Below are 20,925 nucleotides of genomic sequence, written 5' to 3' on the forward strand. Positions count from 1 at the left end.
TTGAGACTCTTTTCCCTAAAAAGATTATGGTTTGTAAGGTAATGAAACAAAGCAGCTTTTCTCAATTTGAAACAACAGGTGTTTTGAGGGTCATTGGGAGTGTGAGCATGGAGAGAACGAAGCATAACCTTAAAAATCCACGCTAATAAAATAAACAAGTTAGTCATGTAATTTGAATAATGTATAATTAATTCTGGTTTCAGAATTTGAGTTTGTAGTTTCTAGTCAAATATAGTAACAGCGCAATGTAGCCTGTATGACAATTTCAGCTGGAACATGAACTTGAACCTGTCATTCTTCTCCAATTTTCTCCTTGTGTTATAAGGTTTCCTCCATCGTCACTCAATGGGTTGGAAGAAAATTACTGTCGGAATCCAGATAAAGATCAGCATGGTCCCTGGTGCTACACAATTAATGATAGCATTCGGTTTCAAAGTTGTGGCATCAAGAAATGTGAAGACGGTGTGTAGAGTGGTTTAAGAGAACTATCTTGACCACTGTGGTGTAGTGATTAAGAATGGTGGACTCTAATCTGGAGAACCAGATTTGATTCCCCACTCCTCCACATGAAGCCCTGCTGGGTGACCTCGGGCCAGTTACAGTTCTCTCAGAACTCTCTCAGCCACACCTAACTCACAAGGTCTGTTGTGGGGAGAGGAAGGGAAGGTGATTGTAAGCTGGTTTGAGACTCCTTTTGGTAGAGAAAATTGGGGTAAAAAAATCAACTCTTCTTCATTGCATTGTATCCTGCCCTTCTTTAAAGGAGCATGCTCATGGTGACATCGCTGGTTCTCTCACCCACCCAACAGCCCTGTGAGATAGGTTAGGCTGAGAAACAATGGCTGGGCCAAGATCACTTAGTGAATTTCATGGGAAGCAGGGATTTGAACATGGATCTGCCCAGGCTTAGGGCCAAAATACATGTGATGGGATATGAGTCTGGTCACAGGAGCCTTCTACCTTCAGGACCGCCTTTCCTGGTACACCCCCCGAAGGACATTAAGATCTACTGATAACAACTTGTTGGTGGTCCTGGCCCCAAGAGTGTGCGGATGTCCTCAACGAGAGCCAGGGCTTCAGCCTGGTGGGATGCTCTGCCCAATAACATCAGGGCCCTGCAGGACCTGAAAGAGTTCTGCAGGGCCTGTAAGACAGAGCTTTTCCACCAGGCCTATAACTGAGGGCAGCTGCAGGTGTTATCAATGCTGGCCTCCTTACTCCCCCCCACCTTTCTTTGTAATTGGTGTATATTTTATTGTTTTAAACATTTTATTGATGTGTGTGTGTGTAACAGATGTTTTTATTGTGGTTAACCTGCCCTTAGCCTGGCCTTGGCTGGGGAGGGCGCCCTAGAAATTTAAATAAATCAATAATAACTAGGGTTGCCAGGTGCCCGCTGGTGGCGGGCAAACCCCCTGCAATTGACCCCTCTGCCCGCTGACCACCTGAGGGTCAGTGGGCAAATATGCACGCACGCGGGCATACCGCACGCAGCACTTGCGGTTTAGAACCGGAAGTGCCGCCTCGCAAGGGGCCTTATACCTCTTAGTTTGAGTGGTAAAGGGCTGCTTTACCACTCAAACTAAGAGGTAAAGGGCCTTTGTGAGGCGGCACTTAAACTCAAAAGCCTCCTGCCAGAGGAGAAGAGGGACCTGGCAACCCTAATAATAACCCTACTCTCAATAACACGTTCATGCACAGACTAATCCTTAAAAACATCTCTGTTGCTCTACCTGGCTCCAAACACTATAATGGGGGGAGGAGGGGCTTCAGGATTTCCTCCTGCATCATTTTTGCCTCTGGAAACAGCCCCAGGGAGTCTGTTTGCACCTTTCTCAGGATCCACATGCCCTGGGGTGGGCATACTGAGCCCAAGAGAGGAGTAAATAGGCCTTCCAGCAGCCAAGAGGTAGCTTCCTTTCTGTGATGAGGTTGAATTGACTCTCTTGCTGTGGAGCAGGAAGATACGCTCTGTGTTCCAGCACCAGCCTGCAGATCAGAGGTTCCATTTTAATCTGCTTTTCGGTATTGCACATGCCAATGAACTTCCTTTTCCAAATGTAGACTCACTAGTTACAGTTTAGCTAAAGCTGACCTTAACATAAGATATTGTCGAAGGCTTTCACGGTCAGAGTTCATTGGTTCTTGTAGGTTATCTGGGCTGTGTAACCGTGGTCTTGGAATTTTCTTTCCTGACGTTTCGCCAGCAACTGTGGCAGGCATCTTCAGAGTAGTAACACTGTCCTTCAGTGTTACTACCCTGAAGATGCCTGCCACAGTTGCTGGCGAAACATCAGGAAAGAAAATTCCAAGACCACGGTTACACAGCCCGGATAACCTACAAGAACCAATTAACATAAGATGTTCAGGTTTTTGTTCAGGTTGATGTGCTCTTGCGAATTTTCTTTTCTTGTGGACAAGGTGATGGATAAGGAGCTTTCAGCCTTACTCTGCATCTCAAGCAGTGACTCTGTTCTGCCTTTTCTTTCAGCTGTATGCATGTCGTGTAATGGTGAAGACTATCAGGGCTTTGTGGATCACACTGAGTCTGGCAAGGAGTGTCAGCGCTGGGACCTGCAGTTTCCTCACAAGCATCCATATCAGCCAAATAAGTACTTAGTTCCATCCTTAAATAAAATATGAAGGGGAAGGGAAACCTATTTAAGGTTGGTGTTCCTAATAATGGATTTTTCCAGCAGACATGGGAATGCACTCCAGGCTTTACTAGTGCCTCTGAGGAACTGCACTCACTGGATCTGTTATTGTGAGTCAGGGTATTTCCTGACCTCCATTTTCTACACAATTATTGTTTCCCCCCTGATTGCCACATTAGGAAATAAACAGGTTGGGTCTAGGGTTTCCACCCTCTGTAAGAGTCAGATAAGAGTTGTGAAGTATCCTACATTTCTACATGAATGGTGTCAGATTTGGATGGGGACTGTGGTGCATATGACAGACTTCAGACTTCCTTTCTGGACCATTTTCTTTGCCTGAAACTGTCTGGGAGAGTGCTGTTCGGTTTATGAGGTGAAATTGCAGGATTTCCCACATTATATCATGGGAGGACCATAGCATGACCTTTTTAAGGTTGCTGTTTGGTCTGCTGTGAGAGACACTAGCAGGAAAAAAAAAACTATCTCAGTGTTTCTTTTTCCCTAGATGATAGTTTCCAGTTGCGAAGTGTGTGTTTCTGTTATTTTAACCTACTTACATTTAAACATATTTTAAAAAATAGCCATGGGTATACTCATCTTAAACAGATGGCAACCCTAACTGAGTTCGCTAGATAATGATTTCCTACTGCATAAAGCAGGAGAGGGAGCTGGGGGTGATTTTCTGTTCCTGAAGGAATACAAGTGCAAATGAACGCTTGATCTAGGGCAAATGAAAACAGAAAACAATAATATTGTGCTGTTACTTTTCTTCTTCTCTCCTTTTCCTTAAAGATACCCTGATAAAGATCTGTCTGACAATTACTGCCGTAATCCTGACAGTTCTGAGCGTCCTTGGTGTTACACGACAGATCCTGCCACAGAGCGGGAATACTGTCACATTCGGAAATGCAGTAAGTCCTGAGGTAAAAGGTATACTTGAAAATGTGTCTAGCTTACCGCTGATAATTATCATGGCAAGGATAGTGCCAAATTTGAAATCCAGATCTGCTAGGTCTTTCTTAGTCACTCCTTGTGATTGTCCCTGCCATTGTTGTTAGTAACTAGAGAGATATGTCAATTCTGAGGCTTTGGGCTTGTTCTGTTTCTCAGCTGGGCCTATATAGATGAAATAAGAAGAGAATAAACAATTTGAAGCAGGTTTCAGACATAGTGGGAGGGTGTGGAGGGAGAATGGGTGTACTTTACAAGGTCCAGAGCACATGGGTCTTGGCCTAGACTGCAAGCCCCATTATCATGGTTGGTCTATTTGAGCCATTTCAAAAATAAAACTGATCTTTCCCCCCATGTGTTGTGAGATCTTAACTATGGAATGCGACCATGTGTATAAAGGAGCTCGGGTTGCAAGTTTTTACTGGGTCCAGAGAAATGATGCATGAGCCTTGCATAGAAATACCCCAATTTGTAAAGTGAAAAAGTAAAGGAAGATTCACCATGTTTCTACCTCCCTCACCCACATCTGACAGGCGACCTGGTCCTGGTGCTTTATGTTAACAACTACAGTGTAGTTACTACTCCCAGTTGCAGGGCCTACTCTCCTTAGGGCTAGTGGAACAGAAAAAGTTTTGATTCCAATATTTGCCTCAACTGTGTGAGGTTCATTCTATTGCTGAGGCATCACAAGGGGAATTTGAGAATGGCTGTAAAGCCCAAACCTGAATGATCCTTAAGGTACTTTAGCGGAGACTCAGTCAGGAGAAGGCCAAGGCATTGACACTTGTAATACCTCCCCCACAATAGGTTTTCTCCACCCCTACCCCCCTCAATGCACACTAGAAACCCTCCAAATCTAGTCATGCACGAAGATTTATAGCTTGCTGAGACAAAGTATAACTGGAGTGTTGGTGTTATTTGTACAAAGACTTCTCCCACCATCACTGAAACACTCTTAAAAACCAGTTTGGCCATTAATAATAAATGGGTTGCTAAGAAGGGGGGATGCACCCAGACGCAAATAGCAATGCCTATGAAGTCAAGTGCTTTCAGTAGGGAGGCCGAGGGTGGTAGCCACCTTCTCCTCTACCCCACTCACCAAGAGACTCTGTGCCTTTAACAGAAAAGCTGCAGCTGATAATGGCGCAGAACATCTGTCAGGAAAAAGAGCGACTTGGAGTGTACAGGCTCTCCTTTTGTTTTTTGTGTCCCTGAAAGCAGAGAAACGCCCGCGCTTTGCTACTTCAACCAGCTGCTTCAGGCTGAAAGGAGAAGACTATCGAGGCAAGGCAAACACCACTTCAACAGGCATCCCTTGCCAACGCTGGGACTCGCAGACGCCCCACCAGCACAATTTCCTGCCTGAGAAATATGAGTGCAAGTAGGCTGGGGGTGCATATGTTTGGAAGGGTCTGCCACAAAGGGGATGATGCGGGTGAAACGTGTATACTGAATCAGATCATTGATCCATCTGACTCAGTAGTGGCTCTTCTGATGAGTGGGGGAAGGGGTCTCAGATAGACAAAGGGTCTTTCCCACAGCTGCTTTCTGAGGGCCAAAATCATTTTAAACTGCCACAAGGCTGAGGCAGTCTTGTTCCCAGCCCCCCTTGAGCCTTATCAAGTGCTAAAACAGCAGACCCCCCATGGCTATTTTGGACCCTGAAAAGGCCCTGGGGGGGCAAGAACTCTGTGTTTTGTGGGCTTGATCAAGATGGAGCCCTGCTGCATTTTTAAATGACTTTAAAATGGTCATGTCATCCTTGTGGTCACGAGAATGCTATCACATCTAGTTTAGCCCTCTGGTACTTTAAAGGATATGCCAGGGATTGAACCTGGAACCTTATGAAAGGAGGGCATATGCTCTACCACAAGGCTCAGATCCTCTCCAAAGTCATGTTGCCTCTTTCTTTCTGGTGTGAATTTGTCTGCAGAATAAATGCAGGACCTCTTTCACCCAACGTGTGACCCAAGTCTCTTAAGCAATAAGCCTGGCCCAAGGACATCCCAGAGTATGAGGAACATATTATCTGTTGGAATGGAGGGGTTTATTGTACGAGGAGTTGCTGGATATAAAATGATTTAATGCAATCACCATGGTCGCCACTCCTCCCATGAACAAGCTCTATGTCTCTAACACACATTCAGCGGGTACAGCTTTTCATGCAACCTGATCTTAATTGTACCAAAATCTGCACCTGTGGAATTTCTGCTTGTCATATAGCTGGTAAAGACACAGCGACAGGGAATCAAATGGAAGCCTAACAAAAAGCTTCAGTTCAAAGCCCGGGTAAATATGCTCTGAGTTGTGTTTCTGAAGTATTTGCCCCGTAACTGAAGAGTATGTTGCACATCAAGAATGGGGCAGGGGGGGGGGAGAACTATCCGTGCCACGTGTTGCTGACTCTGCATAACTGATAGCCCAACAAGTGGGCTGTTTCCCATTCATCTCAGCTGCCTGTTGACTCTGAGTTCTAAATACAAGATTTGCAAATTATTTCAAAGTATATACACCAAACTCACATTGATTTCAGCTGGTGCCCAGATTTCTGACATCGACACTGAAAACATCCACTTGAACCTCTGTGCTGCTCACTTCAGTGTTCTGTAGTTTTTGTATTAAATTTGTCCAAACGTTTTTCCCCCACTCTGCCATAACATTTGCAATTGCTGTAGTCCTTTTCAGGTGTTATGTTTCTGGTGTTCCTGTCTCGTGCACTGGACGCATTATTCTCATGGTAGTGCAATTGTCATTTTGTCTGAAAAGGTAATGTACATAGTTTCCAGCTTTTGTGCACATGAACACAAACCCCCCATATCTGGGTTTCATGTACTACATACTACGGATGGAAAATATTTGGGTTGCCTTTGTCAGACAAAATAGAGATCTCATGTACTGAGAGGATTCCACGTAGCTCACTCTCCTGGTATGTGAGATAGGAGCACCAGAAACAATACCTGAAAAGAGCTGATGTGTCAGAGGCTGTGTAGAATGGTGGCAGCTTTAGGTCCCTAATGTGCGATGGACTCTGCAGCCGCCATGCTTCTGGGAAATAATGCTTTGCAGTTTGCTAAATGTTTGGTGGCTGTGCAGAATGTTACATGCGTCTGTGCTGAGGGTTGTCAACTGCCTGGAGAAAAAAAAGGCCCATCCCTTTAATACAGGCTTAATGGGACATTATTTACCTCCATGCCACGAAAAGCTTCAACTGCTCATTTCTACACATTAGGCTTCCATTAAAGGGCAGGACATTTTCAAAAGGCCTGTGTGCAATCCTGTCTGAGCCTATTCAACTGACAGGGTTCCATTTCCCCAGCAAACTGGGGCTGTATGAATCCACCCTAATAATGGCCAGCTTGCATAATGCTTTAGTAAATAGGAAATGCTATGAAGATCTGGGCACTGCTGACTGGGAAACAAAGCAATAATCGTTTCCTGTTCTAAACTAATCCAAAGCCTTAAAGAGGGGGAGGAGGAAGATAACTTGCTCCAGGCTAGAAAACTCTCATTCCATTTGGGTTCAACACTGTCCCCAAGTATGGCTACCAGAATTCCCGAAATCCCTTTATATAAAACAGGTTGCATTAGCACTACTAAGTGCCACAACTGTGATGCAGAGGCAACATGAGATACATGGCAGTTAACATTCATAAGTAATAGTGCTGAGGGATTATAGAGAGTGCTAAGACCCCAAAAGTTGATCCCAGGATTCCTTTCCTCTGTTTTCGTGCATTCGGGAGGATGATGGTGCTGTCTTGTGCCCCCTAGAGACCTGAAAGAGAATTACTGCCGGAACCCAGATGGCTCAGAGGCCCCCTGGTGCTTCACTACCCTTCCCAACATGCGGGTGGCTTTTTGCTTCCAGATTAAACGCTGTGCAGATGATGTGAAAACGGAAGGTGAGAGTTGGCTGAACTAATGTGTAGGTGGAATGCAGGTTGGCTCTTCCAGCAGGGATTTCTCTTTTTCTTTCCCCCACCCCCTGGGGACTCAGATAGATTCCTGGAGATGTTTTTATTACAGTTATTGGTAATTCAACTATTACAAAAAAAATGCCAGTTGCTTAAAAGGCATTTGGGGCTGTGCTGTTGAGATGGGATAGAGGAATCTGTGGTTTGATTGCTGGAAATACTGTTGATGTGAAAGGTGGACTTCTATGTCAGCACTTATATGGATCTCTTATCTCTCTCCCACCTCCGTCCCAGATTGTTACTATGGAAATGGAGAAGAATATCAAGGCACCGTCAGTAAGACTCGGAAGGGAATCACATGTCAGAGGTGGTCAGAGCAATCGCCTCACAAACCCCAGTGAGTGTTCAAGCTATGAATGGAGGTCTTTTTTTTCTTCCCCTGTTGGGTGCAAGGAAAAAGCCAGTGGCGGATCATTGCTACCAGCTAGGAACTAGGCTTAGTTTGTAGCTCTCAACAAGAACCTTGAAAGAGAATGTTGCTTATGGTCCCTGTTTGCCTGACTCACTCATTAGAGGAGTTGGAAATAGCCAACAGATAACTCAGAAGCACAGAAGTCTTCTGCAGGGGAAAGCCTGCATACAGAATCTAAAGGACCTGGGGAAAAGTGAAGAGAGCTGGCGTTCAGGGTATTGCTGTGTTTCCTTAAGCTCCAAGAGGAGGGTGAGTAACTTCTCTAGCACTCATTTGTCCCCTCCTGAAAAAGGGTAACATAATAGTGTGTGTCTAGGCTATAGAGGTCTGTAAGAGACAGCAGAGATAGTGCTGCTAACTGACAAGTAGGAACAACCCTGAAGCTCAAGATCATGGGGCCTTGGGTTAGATAGCCCACCACTCCCAGTCTTTGGGGCCTCTAGCTACCAGCAGGCTTGGTAGGATCCTTTTCACAAAGCCTGAAAACAAGAGAGCCTTTGATTCTTGGCAGTAAAGAGATGGAACTAGGGCTAGAGGATACAAGAAGCCAGAATAAAATGTGTGTTTGTGTGTGGGGAGGGAAATAAATGAAATGAAGTATACTTGCTTTGTGAGAGTAGTTTAGACTTTTTTTTCTTTTCTTCAAAAAAAATCAGGTTGTCAAGATATATTCAAATGAATTTGATTCTAGTAGCACTATTTCTCAGAGCTATGTAATGCCGGAAATAGTCTTACTCCCGGGGATATAATCTTGGTGGGGCGGGGGAGGATAACTGTTCACTGCTTTTTAAAAAGGTGTTAAAAGTCAGCAGTGTACCACAGTAGAGTGGGAGCATAACAGCTTTGAAAGCATTCCATTTAAAAAAATGAAGCAAGAGGTGTACAAGATGATGGGCACTGCTGTGGAGGATGGTAGTCTTTATTTGCATTTGGTACCTTAACGAATCACAAATAACTACATGAGAAAAAATAAAATAACAGCCAAAAGATTCACTCAGTGACTGGATTGGGTTGCGTTGTTCATTGCTAGGGATGTCACCAGCATTCCCCAACCAAACAGCGCAGCAGTCGCATTCCATTTACCTCACAATTGCATTGGAGTCATTAGCTAAGAGGAGAATCTCCATTTAACAGCAATAAAATATTGCTTTCTGAGTTCTGGGGCATAGACATTTCTGCCCAACGAAAGTGACTGCATAATCTTAAACAAATAACTAACATCGGCGTTGTCTGCAGCCTCAAAAAACAGCATTGTGGTAAGGGCCTGAGGGTGTTGCGGGACAGTAACTTGGAAATGTGCAGAAGGGATGATGCTCTGTCTCTCCATTAGGGTCTTCCCTACCATGTTCCCCACTGTGCGTCTTGAAGAAAACTATTGCCGCAACCCTGACAATGACAGCCATGGACCCTGGTGCTACACAATGGACCCCAGAACCCAGTTTGATTACTGTGCCATTGAGCCATGTGGTGAGTCTCTGAATCTAAGGTGAAGTGAAGAATATTCTCACGGCGGCCTCTTTGCCAGTGACACTAGCTGCCTCCTCTCTCTGGATGCAAAGGCTATTAAGAGTAGAATACATACAGGTTCCACCCTGTCCAGGCCATCCAGGAAAAGGAAACTTGTCTCCCACATGGAATGTTATGCATCCTTCAGGGTATTTTTCACTGCGCCAAGTAAGGCTTTTGGTTTGACGTTCCCATTTTTACATTCTGTTATCATTTTACAAATAATCTCGAACATATTGTCGAAGGCTTTCACGGTCAGAGTTCATTGGTTCAGAGTTCACTGTCCTTCAGTGTTACTCCTCTGAAGATGCCTGCCACAGTTGCTGGTGAAACGTCAGGAAAGAAAATTCCAAGACCACGGTTACACAGCCCGGATAACCTACAAGAACCAATCTCGAACATGTTGAACTGAGATGTGGTACATAAGTTTAGGCCAAAGTTCTATGCTTCATCCCATTCCCATTTCAAGGGGCCAAGAAATGTACAAAACACATAGCATGATATTTGCCTTGAGATACTGGGATGAAGTTTAGTATGCACATGTACAACATAATTTACAAATCTGAAGTTCAATCTCTGCGCTCATTTTCTAAAGCAGGGGTGACAGCGATGGAATTGAGCAAAGAGATGGCAATGAGGCATCACAAATGTTATGTTATATAAGTTACATCTGTGAGAGCTATTAGTTTTGCTTTTTTTAGAACTGCATTTCTGGCTCTCATCATTGTAGAGATAAACGTGAATACCTGATGGCCCTAAATTATGAGCAGTCAACACAGTATTATTCCCCTCTTTCTCCAAGAAGCTCAGAGAAATAAACATGAGCCTTCCCTCCTCCATTTTATCCTCATTACAACCCTGCAAGGTAGGCTGAAAGGGGAAATGACTGGTCCAAGAGTTTGCTGAGTGGGGATCATGAGCTGGCTATCATGATGTGGACCTGAGTTTCAAACAAGTTGCTTATCCTCCTTGTTCGGTACTTGCTAAAGACTAATGTTACATCCTCTGCAGTCTATATTTGGGGCCAAGGGGGAGGCCAGCTTCTCTTCTCTTCTCTCACTCTTGTCTTGTACCAGAAGCCCTGGTTACCACTTCCTTAGAGCTCAACTTGGCCAGGTTTACATGTGCACGTCCATCACGTGATGACTTGTAGATGCAGGTAGAACTTCCACACAGCTTCAAATGAAGTGCTTTTAAGTGGCTCCAGTTCAGTTGTCAGGCATTAACTGTGATAAGCCAGGGTTGAAAAGTCCAGTGATACACTTGCATTGGTGAACAGCCTGTTTTGTTTCTTCAGCTGGTGACAAGAAGCCCTCCATCTTGCTGAACCCAGGTAAGCTGTCTGTGCACAAATGTGGGAGTTCTGTGAAACGAACAGGTGCAGAAAAGAGCAACCAAAATGATCAGGAGACTAGAGCAACTGCCCTATGAGGAGCGGTTAAAACACTTAGGGCTATTTAGCTTGGAAAGAAGGCTGTTAAGGGGAGACATGATAGAGGTCTATAAAATTATGCATGGTGTGGAGAGAGTGGGCAGGGAGAAGCTTTTCTCCCTCTCTCATAATACTAGAACACGGGGTCATCTGCTGAAGCTGGTGAGAGATTCAAAACAGATATAAGGAAGTATTTCTTCACACAACACATAAATTGTGGAACTCCCTGCCCCAGGATGTGGTATGGCTGCCAACCTGGAAGGCTTTAAGAGGGGAGTGAACATGTTCATGGAGGAGAGGGGTATTCATGGCTACTAGTAAAAATGAATACTAGTCATGATGCATTCCTATTCTCTCCAGGATCAGATGAGCATGCCTATTATATGAGGTGCTTTGGAACACAGGCAGGTTAATGCTGCTGCAGTCGTCTTTGTGGGCTTCCTAGAGGCACCTGGTTGGCCACTGTGTGAACAAACTGCTGGACTTGATGGACCTTGTCCTGATCCAGCATGGCCTTTCTTATGTTCTTATGAAATGATTTTGGTGAGAAGGGAGTGCAGTTGGCTGGAGAATTGGGGTTCCCCACATCTCCAGGCTGATGTGCCAGTCCTCTTTGGGCATGAGCACATGTGTGTTTTAAAGCTGCTCTAGGGATATCATGCTTGACTTTGCAGACAATGTAGCCTTTGACCATTGTGGCAGGCGGGATGACCGCTTGTACAGCAAACGGAGTCGTATTGTAGGGGGACGCATTGGAAACTCACCCTGGACTGTCAGCATCCGCAATCGGTGAGCAGAATACAGGGGGCGTTAGGGCAGGGGCCATAAAAAGACCTCAGTGGCATGGTGGGGGGAAGGTATTTAAGGGACCCCAGCCCGCAGGCAATGATGAGAGAACAGATGCATCAGCAGTGCCTGTTCTTAAAGGTCAGATTTTAGACCTGTGATCCAGCCTGTCTCCATTTACCCTCATGGCTAAGTACCCTCTGCATTTTCCGAGTAGCAGAGTGCTGCAAAATGGGGAAGGGTTTGGCAGCCTGTGGCATACTGATTACTCTTATAAGCTATTATGTTGCTGGCCTGGCCAAATTAGGGTGTTTGCCAAATGTAAGCACAGATGCCACATTAGCTGTTGCATGGCTGCAGAGGCAAGGGTGATATATGTGAAATATGGGAGCCCTGGGTATGAGCATAATGATCTTGGATGCCAAGTTGGGAAATGGGTTCACTAAGAGAAAGCTGACCCTTTCTCCACTGTAATTTGTTCTTTCTGGCATCCAGGGAAGGAATCCATTTCTGTGGAGGGTCACTGGTGAAAGAGCAGTGGGTTATCAGCACACGCCAGTGTTTCTCCTCTTGGTAAGCATCTTCTTGGACTTTCCTCCAGTACTGCTTCTTCATATAATGCTTTTAGGTCCCTCAAAAGACCTGATGCTGATCCTCCTTTTTGTCCCTTTTGCCTGGGCCTAATTCCTGATGTAACTGACTGCCATAGGAGTTGCTTGCCTTGCTTATAAAGTTGAATGTGGATCATTCCACATGAGTAATTTTTCCTTGATGGAAATAATCTCTGTATGGGAAAAATGTCACACATGAAGTAGTCCTGTCTGTTCCAAACAGCTTCAGACCAACTCAGCTTTTTTGAAGTGCCCAGTCTGCAACATCTACAGGATTTCTGCCTGTTTATCCAGGAAATGCACACCCAGCTTACTTTCAAAGGCTAGGAGCATGCTGCAGACAACATTTATGGGCAATATGACAACCAGAGATCAAATAAGGGGGAGGGTGACAACAGAAGAGAAGAACCAGGACAGAAGCACTTGCTTGTACGTTGCAGGGAATAGTTGTTTTCAGGTATAACATCCATCCAACATCATTCTAGGTTCTTAAAAAACTAGTAATAAAAATTACTAGGTAGCTGCAGGAAAACATTACAATAGATGAGGTTGAAAGGGAAGATAAAATCCTGCTTGCTTTTTCAAAGGCAGACATATTTTGGAAGCTGCTATGGAGAGTGGGAATCTGGCAACCCTATGGAAACTTTTGTTTCTCTTCTTGACAGTGATGCTGACTTATCAGGTTATGAAGTCTGGCTTGGTACTCTCTTTAAGAACCCTGGTCCTAATGACCCTGACAAACAGGCCATACCCATCCAAAAGATTGTCTGTGGACCCTCTGAATCTTTTCTGGTGATGCTGAAATTAGAGAGGTATGTGGCTTTGAGGAGGATTTTGTATACCCTACATAATGGACATGGCTTCGTGTTTTATGTACTGTGATGTGGGGAACAGATGCTTTCTTATGCAGAGATTCTAGTTACCTACTACACCAAAGTTTGGAGTCTGCGATATATGTTATGGTTTAGAGAGACTACCCTCATAGACATGAAGAAACCAAGTGGATATTTTAAGAGCTTCCAGTTTTGGTGAGGGAAAACTTATCACCCCCTTGCCAAGGAAGTTAGAATGTGTTGGAGGCAGTGGGCAGTGTTTGGAAGTGTCAGCAAGTTCCAAATCAGCCCCATGTCTCGCCACCCCTCCGATGCCTTCGAGTCTTTGTGTTGATTATGCATGCTATTTCCAACTGTCAGAGGTTGCCTTGCTCTCCCCCTGCATTTCCCCGTGTTTTAAGAGCCCTGTTTTATCTCGAATTTGAAAACACGGACAAAACGTGGGGAAAGTGAGGTGACCTCTGACGGTCTGAAATGGCATGCATAACCAGCACAAAGACCCGAAGTCATCAGAGGGGTGACAGCAAGTGAAACAGCCATGCATAAAAGACCCAAGAGTAAATCTGGAAGCAGCCTTCATTTGCAAGTCTGGTAGGCTGGATTTTGTAGGGATGAGGTCCACAAGGAAGCCCACAGCAATTCCACAGCGTGACAGCTGAAGCCTGGAAGGGACCTCACAGCTCATCAATGGCAGTTCCCACCAACAGTGGGAATTCTGCCACAAAAGTATACACCTCATCACCCATGGGTAGACTTCCATATAATTCCCTCGAAATGAAGCAAAATAAATGCTTGTGAAATTTATTATTGATGAGCTCATTACTTATATACAGGTAACCTGTTTACCAGCCATGAAAGGCTCCTGAAGTAGCTAACATAGCTCAACAAATGACAGTTCCACTATCCTAGATGGTTTTCACATAGAAGCAGACTTGTGTGGTTTACCCATTACCTGTGTTCCTGCCAATAAAGCACAGTGAGAACGGGGCTTCCAAATAGCAAGTTTCCATCCTCCGTTCCCCGGGCCATTGGGGCTTCTTCAATTTTAAAAAATTGTCATTTTCATATTGTTATATCAATATACCATTATATTGTAACGTATTTTATATCACTGCAATGGAAGGCGCTGGGCTGGCAACTTATTTTTTTTTAAACAAGAGGTTACATTTATTGTTATAATGGTGTATTGTTACAACAATATGAAATTGACTATTTAAAAAAATACCCCCAATAGTGGGGGGAGGAAATGGCTGCTGAGGAGATAGGGTCTGGGAAAATCCAAACTTTCCCATCCACACAGTAGCCATTCATGTTTTACAGTGATCTTTCCCAAAACATTGCAGCAAAGATTGGAAAAAAGCTACGGAAGCCCCAGGAGGTGCATAAATGCACCACGGTGCTGTGGGGAAACATGAAAAAAAAAACTGTGCAGGTAACCAGCATGAGAGCCAGCATGGTGCAGTGGTTAAGAGTGGTGGACTCTAATCTGGAGGACCGGGGTTGTTTCCCTACTCCTCCACACAAAGCCTGGATTTTGGGAAAGATCACAGAAAAGCCTGGATGGCTGTCATGTGGCTGGGAAAGTATGGATTTTCTCAGTCCCACTCACACAGCATCCATTTTTCCAACAATGGCTATTTCCTCTCCCTGTCATTGGGGCTTTTTTCCTTATTAGGCAGTTGAATAGTGCTATATTGATAAAGGTCGTTTATGCATGGGAGTTTTACCTGAGGTTCGTTGCTCGCTGGACTCACACTTTCCTGTTGGGAATCTATGTACCAGCAGTCTCCAAGCTCAAATCAAGAAGTATTTGAGTCCCTGCCCCTTGAAATGCTGCTTTGTAATTGGCTGTAGTGAGAGAAAAGTCCCTCCCCGAAACCCAATTGCTGCATAAAAAAGCATTTTAAGAACAAAAATAAAAAAAACAGAGCTATCTGAAAGGAATCGGTGGGGGGGGGGGGACCCAGGCCTCATTTTAAAAAGCCTTTCTTCTACTCAGAAAGAGCTCTGAGGAAGCTGGAAGCATTTGATTCCCCGCCCCTTGACACACTGCTTTGTAATTGGCTGTACTACTGTCTGTGAGAGAAACCAATCTTCCGTGTCCTTATGGATGGGGATTTCATCCAGGCTAGGCTCAGGGGAGATGGAAGAAATGGGTTAATAGAGGAACAGGAAGTCCTGGGATTTGTGAGGGCTGGCAGCAAGGTCATATCTAATGGACAGAAAACTCATGCATAACTCCAAGGAACAACTGAGACTGATGGGGGGGGGGGTGTCGAACCTGAGTGAAAGTGCCCATGTATAAAGGACCATTTCTTTCTTTTTCTAAAGTCTTTAACCCCTTTCCTTGCCAAGATATAATGAAAAAGACATGTCTTGGCAAGGAAAGCAGCTAGAGACTGACTTAAAAAAATTAAAGTTGGTAATTCAGAGCCTGATACCATATTTTTCGCTCCATAACACGCACTTTTTTCCTCCTCAAAAGTGAGGGGAAATGTCTGTGCATGTTATGGAGCGAATGTGCGCACAGAGCCGGCTGGGCGCGCTGGAACGATGCGAGCCGGCTGGGCATGCTGGAACGACGCGAGCCGGCTTTCCGGCTCAGAACGATGCACAGAGCCGCCTCACGTCGTTCCAGCGCGCCTAGCCGGCTCTGTGCGCCCCGGGACGCACAGAGCCGTCTGGGCATGCTGGAACGACGCGAGCCGGCTTTCCCCGCATGCCTCCCAGCTGGGAGGTGGGCGGGACGCACAGAGCCGGCTTGCGTCGTTCCAGCGCGAGCCGGCTTTCCCCGCCCCGACGGCCAGCTGTGGGGGGCGTGTTATGGTCAGGTGTGTGCTATGGAGCGAAAAATATGGTATATATGTTGGCATAAAGGTAGATCGATATAACATGATTCAATTGCTGATTAAAAAACACTATCAGGGATACCTGCTGTGTGGAAGCCCTGTTGTTGCTGTGCTGTATTAGCATCTGCAGCAGCAACTGGAAAACTACAGAAGCCTGTCCCCTTGTGGAAAATACCCAAGGCTGACAGCACATGGTTTCTCCCCATGAAAAGGGCCATAAATAGAATCGATTTTGCAGGAAGGGAGGCTCCCCTGACCTTCATTTAGTGAGGCTGGTGAAGGTGCTTTCAAAGCCTCTGAGTATAATGAAGGAAAGAAGAATTTTCGTCTGTAGGTTTTTTATATAGACCCGCATAGATCTTGCCATTCACCTTGCTCACCATCATATCTAGGAAACTGATCTGTCTATTATCTGCACTTGTACAAATTTGACGTTTTCATCCTGTATCTCAATCCAGTTGTGGAAGTCTTAACAATTGGTTTTGATCACCTTCCCACAGCAAGAAGGCATCATCTAAATAGCACCAACATTTGGCTATATGATTTTCAAATGGATTGCTGGAAGAATATATAAATTGCTCCACAAAGTGTTTCCTATACAAATTGTCAGTCTCTGGAGCATCAAATGACCCTGTGTTAAAAAAATTACAGACAAAAATTTTCTCATAAGGTGATAGCCACCATCCAAAATATATTAAGAACAACTGTCAGATGATCAGACTTTAGCAAAACTGCACCAAACTAGATTATTTTCAACAAGAAGCATCAATTTTAATTGACAGTTTAGCAGCCAGGGGAGATCCACAGCAAATCTTGCAGTGAGCGTACTCTAAGGCCTTTTTATCAAATAGGCGAACTCTTATCATTCAATAAGGAAAAATGTTGACCTTGGGTCTTGCTGCCTGATTAACCATGTCAGTATCCATCTTAAGAAAAGCAAATATAGGAACTGGAACATTTTGGAAGGCATTCCTATGTGTGACAAAAGACCATTCATCTCTTTTAAGGGAACATATAATTTGGGAGATCAATTGACACACATTAACACCTCTCTTTTTGTCAACACACAATAGACTTTACCAGGAACTGGTCTTTTCCAGGGAATTGCATGTCCTGTAAAGCATACCTCTAGTATGAATGTCTTTATAAACCCTGTAGATAATAAAAATACATATTTAAGAACGTCATGCAACTTGTCAGCAGGCAAGCTATGCCATCAAGTGTCCTTGTCATAAGTTCTATGTTAGCAAAACATTGAGGAATCTAAAAACTTGTATTGTAAAACATAACAGGGCTTTGGTTCCTCATGGGTTAAATGAGGACCTGGCTCTCTTGCAACTAGCATAGATAAGAGACCTACTGCATTCTGGCTTATTTTTCTTCTTCTGTGAGTTCAGCAGCTGTGGGAAAAGTGCTGTAGGTAAACATATTAAGAGGTTAGTTCCATTTCATGTGTTTCTTCAAACCTGCTGGCCCATGTATTATTATGCGATATTTTATGCTTGGGACAGATGATTTTAACTATATGTGTTGGTGGACAGAGCTCTATATTGCTTTGCTAGGATGGATACATTTTCTTGCCTGCAATATGGTTATATTTATAGTCACTGGGATTTTTCAGTTTACGTAATATTCTTACTCGTGCTCATTCATTCAGGTTTCTTCTAATGTGTTTTTAATGTGTTTTTAACTGTTTTCATACGATTTTCAGATCCCCTGACAAAGCCGCAGCAAAATGCATGGGGCCTTTTTAGTATTCTATCAATAAATGTTTTCTTTCCCACTGCACTATTGGCATTCGTCTTATTGGCTGGTGCAGCCCTCTTTTTTTCTTTTCTTTATTTTGCGATTAAAGTAGATTTGTTGCCATGTATGTAAGCAAGCATTTGCAGTGGCCTGCACAGAGAGGCAGCTGCCCTCAATTAGCTGGCTTTGAGCAAGTTTCTGAGGCAGGCAGCACTTTGAAGTGCCTCCCCCCTCCCCCCCACCATCCATGTCATGTGAATGTGAATCTCAGATCTGCATGTGAATGGACTTATGGATTTATGCCTCCCCTCCTCCTCTCTGCAGACCAGCCATTCTGAATCCACGTGTGGCACTGATCTGTCTTCCACCCGAACGGTACATCGTGCCTGAGAATACCAAGTGTGAGATTGCAGGATGGGGTGACACCAGAGGTACCAAACAGGCTGAAAGAAAGGAAATAGGAGGGTGGGGTGGGGGGAGGACTGTGGTAGGCACTCACCCTTCCAATCACCAGTCTACTGTATCGTGGCTGCTCTATAGTAAGTCCTGCCCCTTACCACTTTCTAGGGTTGCCAACTGATCTCTAGGCGACAGAGATCAGTTCACCTGGAAAAAATGGCCGCTTTGACAATTGGACTCTATGGCATTGATGTCCCTCCCCTCCCCAAACCCCGCCCTCCTCAGGCTCCACCCCAAAAACCTCCCGCCGGTTACGAAGAAGGACCTGGCAACCCTACCTCTTCCCCTGCTTCGGCAAGTTGAGCTAGAGAGTAGAGCTCTTCTACACTTTTGTTCTACTGTTCACTTGTACATAGCCTGTTTGCTAAACAGCCCTGCCTCAGAGGGTGCATAAGTTACCCTTGATGCCCTGGCCGAGGTTAAGTGCGAGCGCTGTAAGCCATCTCATCAGATCTTCCCCCCACCTTCACCACTCACAGGGACTGGTAATGAAAATTTGCTCCACGTGGCTGAGTTACCCATCATGAGCAATCAAGCCTGCAAAGTGGCACTTCGGGGCCGCATGAAGGAGAGCGAATTGTGTACACAACCTCTGCTGATAGGTGTGGGGGCCTGCGAGGTAAGCATGGCAAGGATCTGGGGACTGAATTGAGCTGTGAGTTGCAAGTGCACAAAATATAAATGCTTGGTGGGGGAGGGGGGCAAGAAAGGAAGAAACGTTTCCAAGGGGATGGAAAGTGAGTGGAAGGATTAGGTTGTTGGTGAGCAGAAAGAGGAAGACAAAACAGTTCTTGCAGAAGGAATAGGAGGAGGGGGGGAAGGCTGAGACAGACACACAAAGGGAAGCAGTTCTTTTATGAGAGAAGGGGCAGGATCTGAAAATAAAGCATCTCACGAATGGATCTGAGCAAATTCCAGGAATAGGAAAACCCAACATGTGAACCTGGAAAGTGTCCAAGTCATGTATTGAGAGGCGAGAAAGCTGGCTGAGCTGTCCTTTCTTTGTTGTTATGGGAACTTTCTCTTGTTCTCCCTGATCAGGGTGACTTTGGAGGCCCCTTGGCCTGCCTGGCTCATGACTGCTGGGTGCTGGAAGGAGTGATCACCCCATCTCGCGTATGTGCCCGCAAAGATCTGCCTGCTGTCTTCACCCGTGTCTCCCTCTATGTTGATTGGATCAACAAAGTGATGAAGTTGAGCTGAATTTGCTGGAGCTATCCTGAAGCTGGGCCCCACTCCAGGTTTTGAGAGCCCCTGGGGAAGATGTCCTCCTGTGTCCCCACACACACCAACTTCTCTCTCTTGTGCACATAGGTGCATGCATGTGTATACACACGTTCTTTTGCTCATGCTTCTTTCAGTCTCATTATTGCCAGCAGTGAGATAAATAATGTGAAAGAGTTGTGTTCTGCTGCTTCCAGCGCTCATCCCATAGGAAATGTGAGAAGCAGAGGCCTCTGGGACCATCTTGAAGGGGCCTCTGGAGCAGTCCCCCAATTCCCAGTGAGCCGGGAATTGACCAAGTGTTGCCAGTGGGCCTTCTCCCAGGTCATGCCTGACCATGCTGAACTTCGACACTGACCCTGCATGAAGCCCTCTTCTCCAGAACATCAGGCAGGAACAATCCTTCCCCATCCCACTTGCCAAGGGACATCCCATTCTTGGGGTACAAGTCCTCTGTTTGACATTATCGTTACCAAATGGGAAGAAGTTTCTGAAGTCTGGATGTGCCTTTGGGGCCATTTATACAGGCAGCATCGGGCCCTCTTGGAGTACTCAAGTGACGCTTTCCATCAAATGCTATCATAATTCTGACACTTCTCTCCTACTTCTTAAAAAACAGCTATCATCACTGTAGCACTGAAATAACAACAAATCAGCTTATCCCAAAATTGATAGTGTTCATTTATTTAAATGTATTTCATTTAAAGATGGAGCCAAGGTTTTGTTTGTAGAGTAGTTTAGCACACATATATTAACAAAATGTTTGAACAAAAAGCATTAAGAAGTTAAGGGGCAGACATATGCCTCCTTCTAAGTATATCCACTGTCTGATAAATACATTCCTAGCAGAAGAAAAATCTGTGTGACATGTCTTGTATTCCAAAATATAGAAATTACACCTTCACTTAAAGTACCTCTTGATTTTATGTTTACAGCAATAATGGCCTTGTGTTTAGGTAATAGTTAAACATGGGTTGTTTGCCCCAGCTTGGACGCTGTTGTGGAGCGGACTTTCCCCCCTCTTTCCCACAGCACTGTGGTGCATCCATGTACCTCCTAACCTTCTCAGTTTTTCCCGTTGTGCTAGCAAGGGTTTCTCATTGTACCACCCTAAGCAGTGCTTTGGATGGCTTGCCTGCAGAGCTGGCCCTGGACTGTCAACAGGGGCCATGCATTTCTCCCACTCTGATCTTGCATTCATGAAATGTTCTGTTTTGTATGCTATCAAACAAGAAGTTCAGGTATCGGAGCAGCGATGTACTGTCAAAGAACTGACTCAGAGGCAAAAATCCCACTATTATTTTTCTTCAAGAAACTTGCCTGATTAAAAAAAGGTTATCCTTATTTGAAGAAAAGGGTGGGGGACCAAAACAAAACGAAGGAGAAAAAACAATTAATGCAAGTGAAATGATACTTTAATAAGTTTTGTAGCCCCAACGTGTTTCGTGTAAAGCTTCTTCAGGGGGAATCTTTCAGATTCTACTTCAGTAT

General features: G+C 44.9%; 1 protein-coding gene across 1 annotated transcript in view; it reads left to right on the forward strand.

The window, feature by feature from the left end:
* MST1 (macrophage stimulating 1) overlaps nucleotides 1-19,423 on the forward strand; it is a 38,614-nt gene extending 19,191 nt beyond the window's left edge. The window contains exons 6-19 of the mRNA XM_056847275.1: nucleotides 326-462; nucleotides 2,492-2,612; nucleotides 3,447-3,565; nucleotides 4,824-4,986; nucleotides 7,374-7,504; nucleotides 7,811-7,913; nucleotides 9,319-9,455; nucleotides 10,792-10,827; nucleotides 11,601-11,715; nucleotides 12,208-12,285; nucleotides 12,989-13,135; nucleotides 18,076-18,182; nucleotides 18,690-18,829; nucleotides 19,252-19,423. Coding sequence (XP_056703253.1) covers nucleotides 326-462; nucleotides 2,492-2,612; nucleotides 3,447-3,565; nucleotides 4,824-4,986; nucleotides 7,374-7,504; nucleotides 7,811-7,913; nucleotides 9,319-9,455; nucleotides 10,792-10,827; nucleotides 11,601-11,715; nucleotides 12,208-12,285; nucleotides 12,989-13,135; nucleotides 18,076-18,182; nucleotides 18,690-18,829; nucleotides 19,252-19,413 — 1,696 coding nt within the window. The 3' untranslated portion in view covers nucleotides 19,414-19,423. The remainder of the gene's footprint in view (nucleotides 1-325; nucleotides 463-2,491; nucleotides 2,613-3,446; nucleotides 3,566-4,823; nucleotides 4,987-7,373; nucleotides 7,505-7,810; nucleotides 7,914-9,318; nucleotides 9,456-10,791; nucleotides 10,828-11,600; nucleotides 11,716-12,207; nucleotides 12,286-12,988; nucleotides 13,136-18,075; nucleotides 18,183-18,689; nucleotides 18,830-19,251) is intronic.
* Nucleotides 19,424-20,925: the final 1,502 nt, after the last annotated feature.

Source organism: Euleptes europaea, chromosome 1 (assembly GCF_029931775.1).
Source record: "Euleptes europaea isolate rEulEur1 chromosome 1, rEulEur1.hap1, whole genome shotgun sequence".
In the NCBI taxonomy this organism is placed as follows: Eukaryota; Metazoa; Chordata; class Lepidosauria; order Squamata; family Sphaerodactylidae; genus Euleptes; species Euleptes europaea.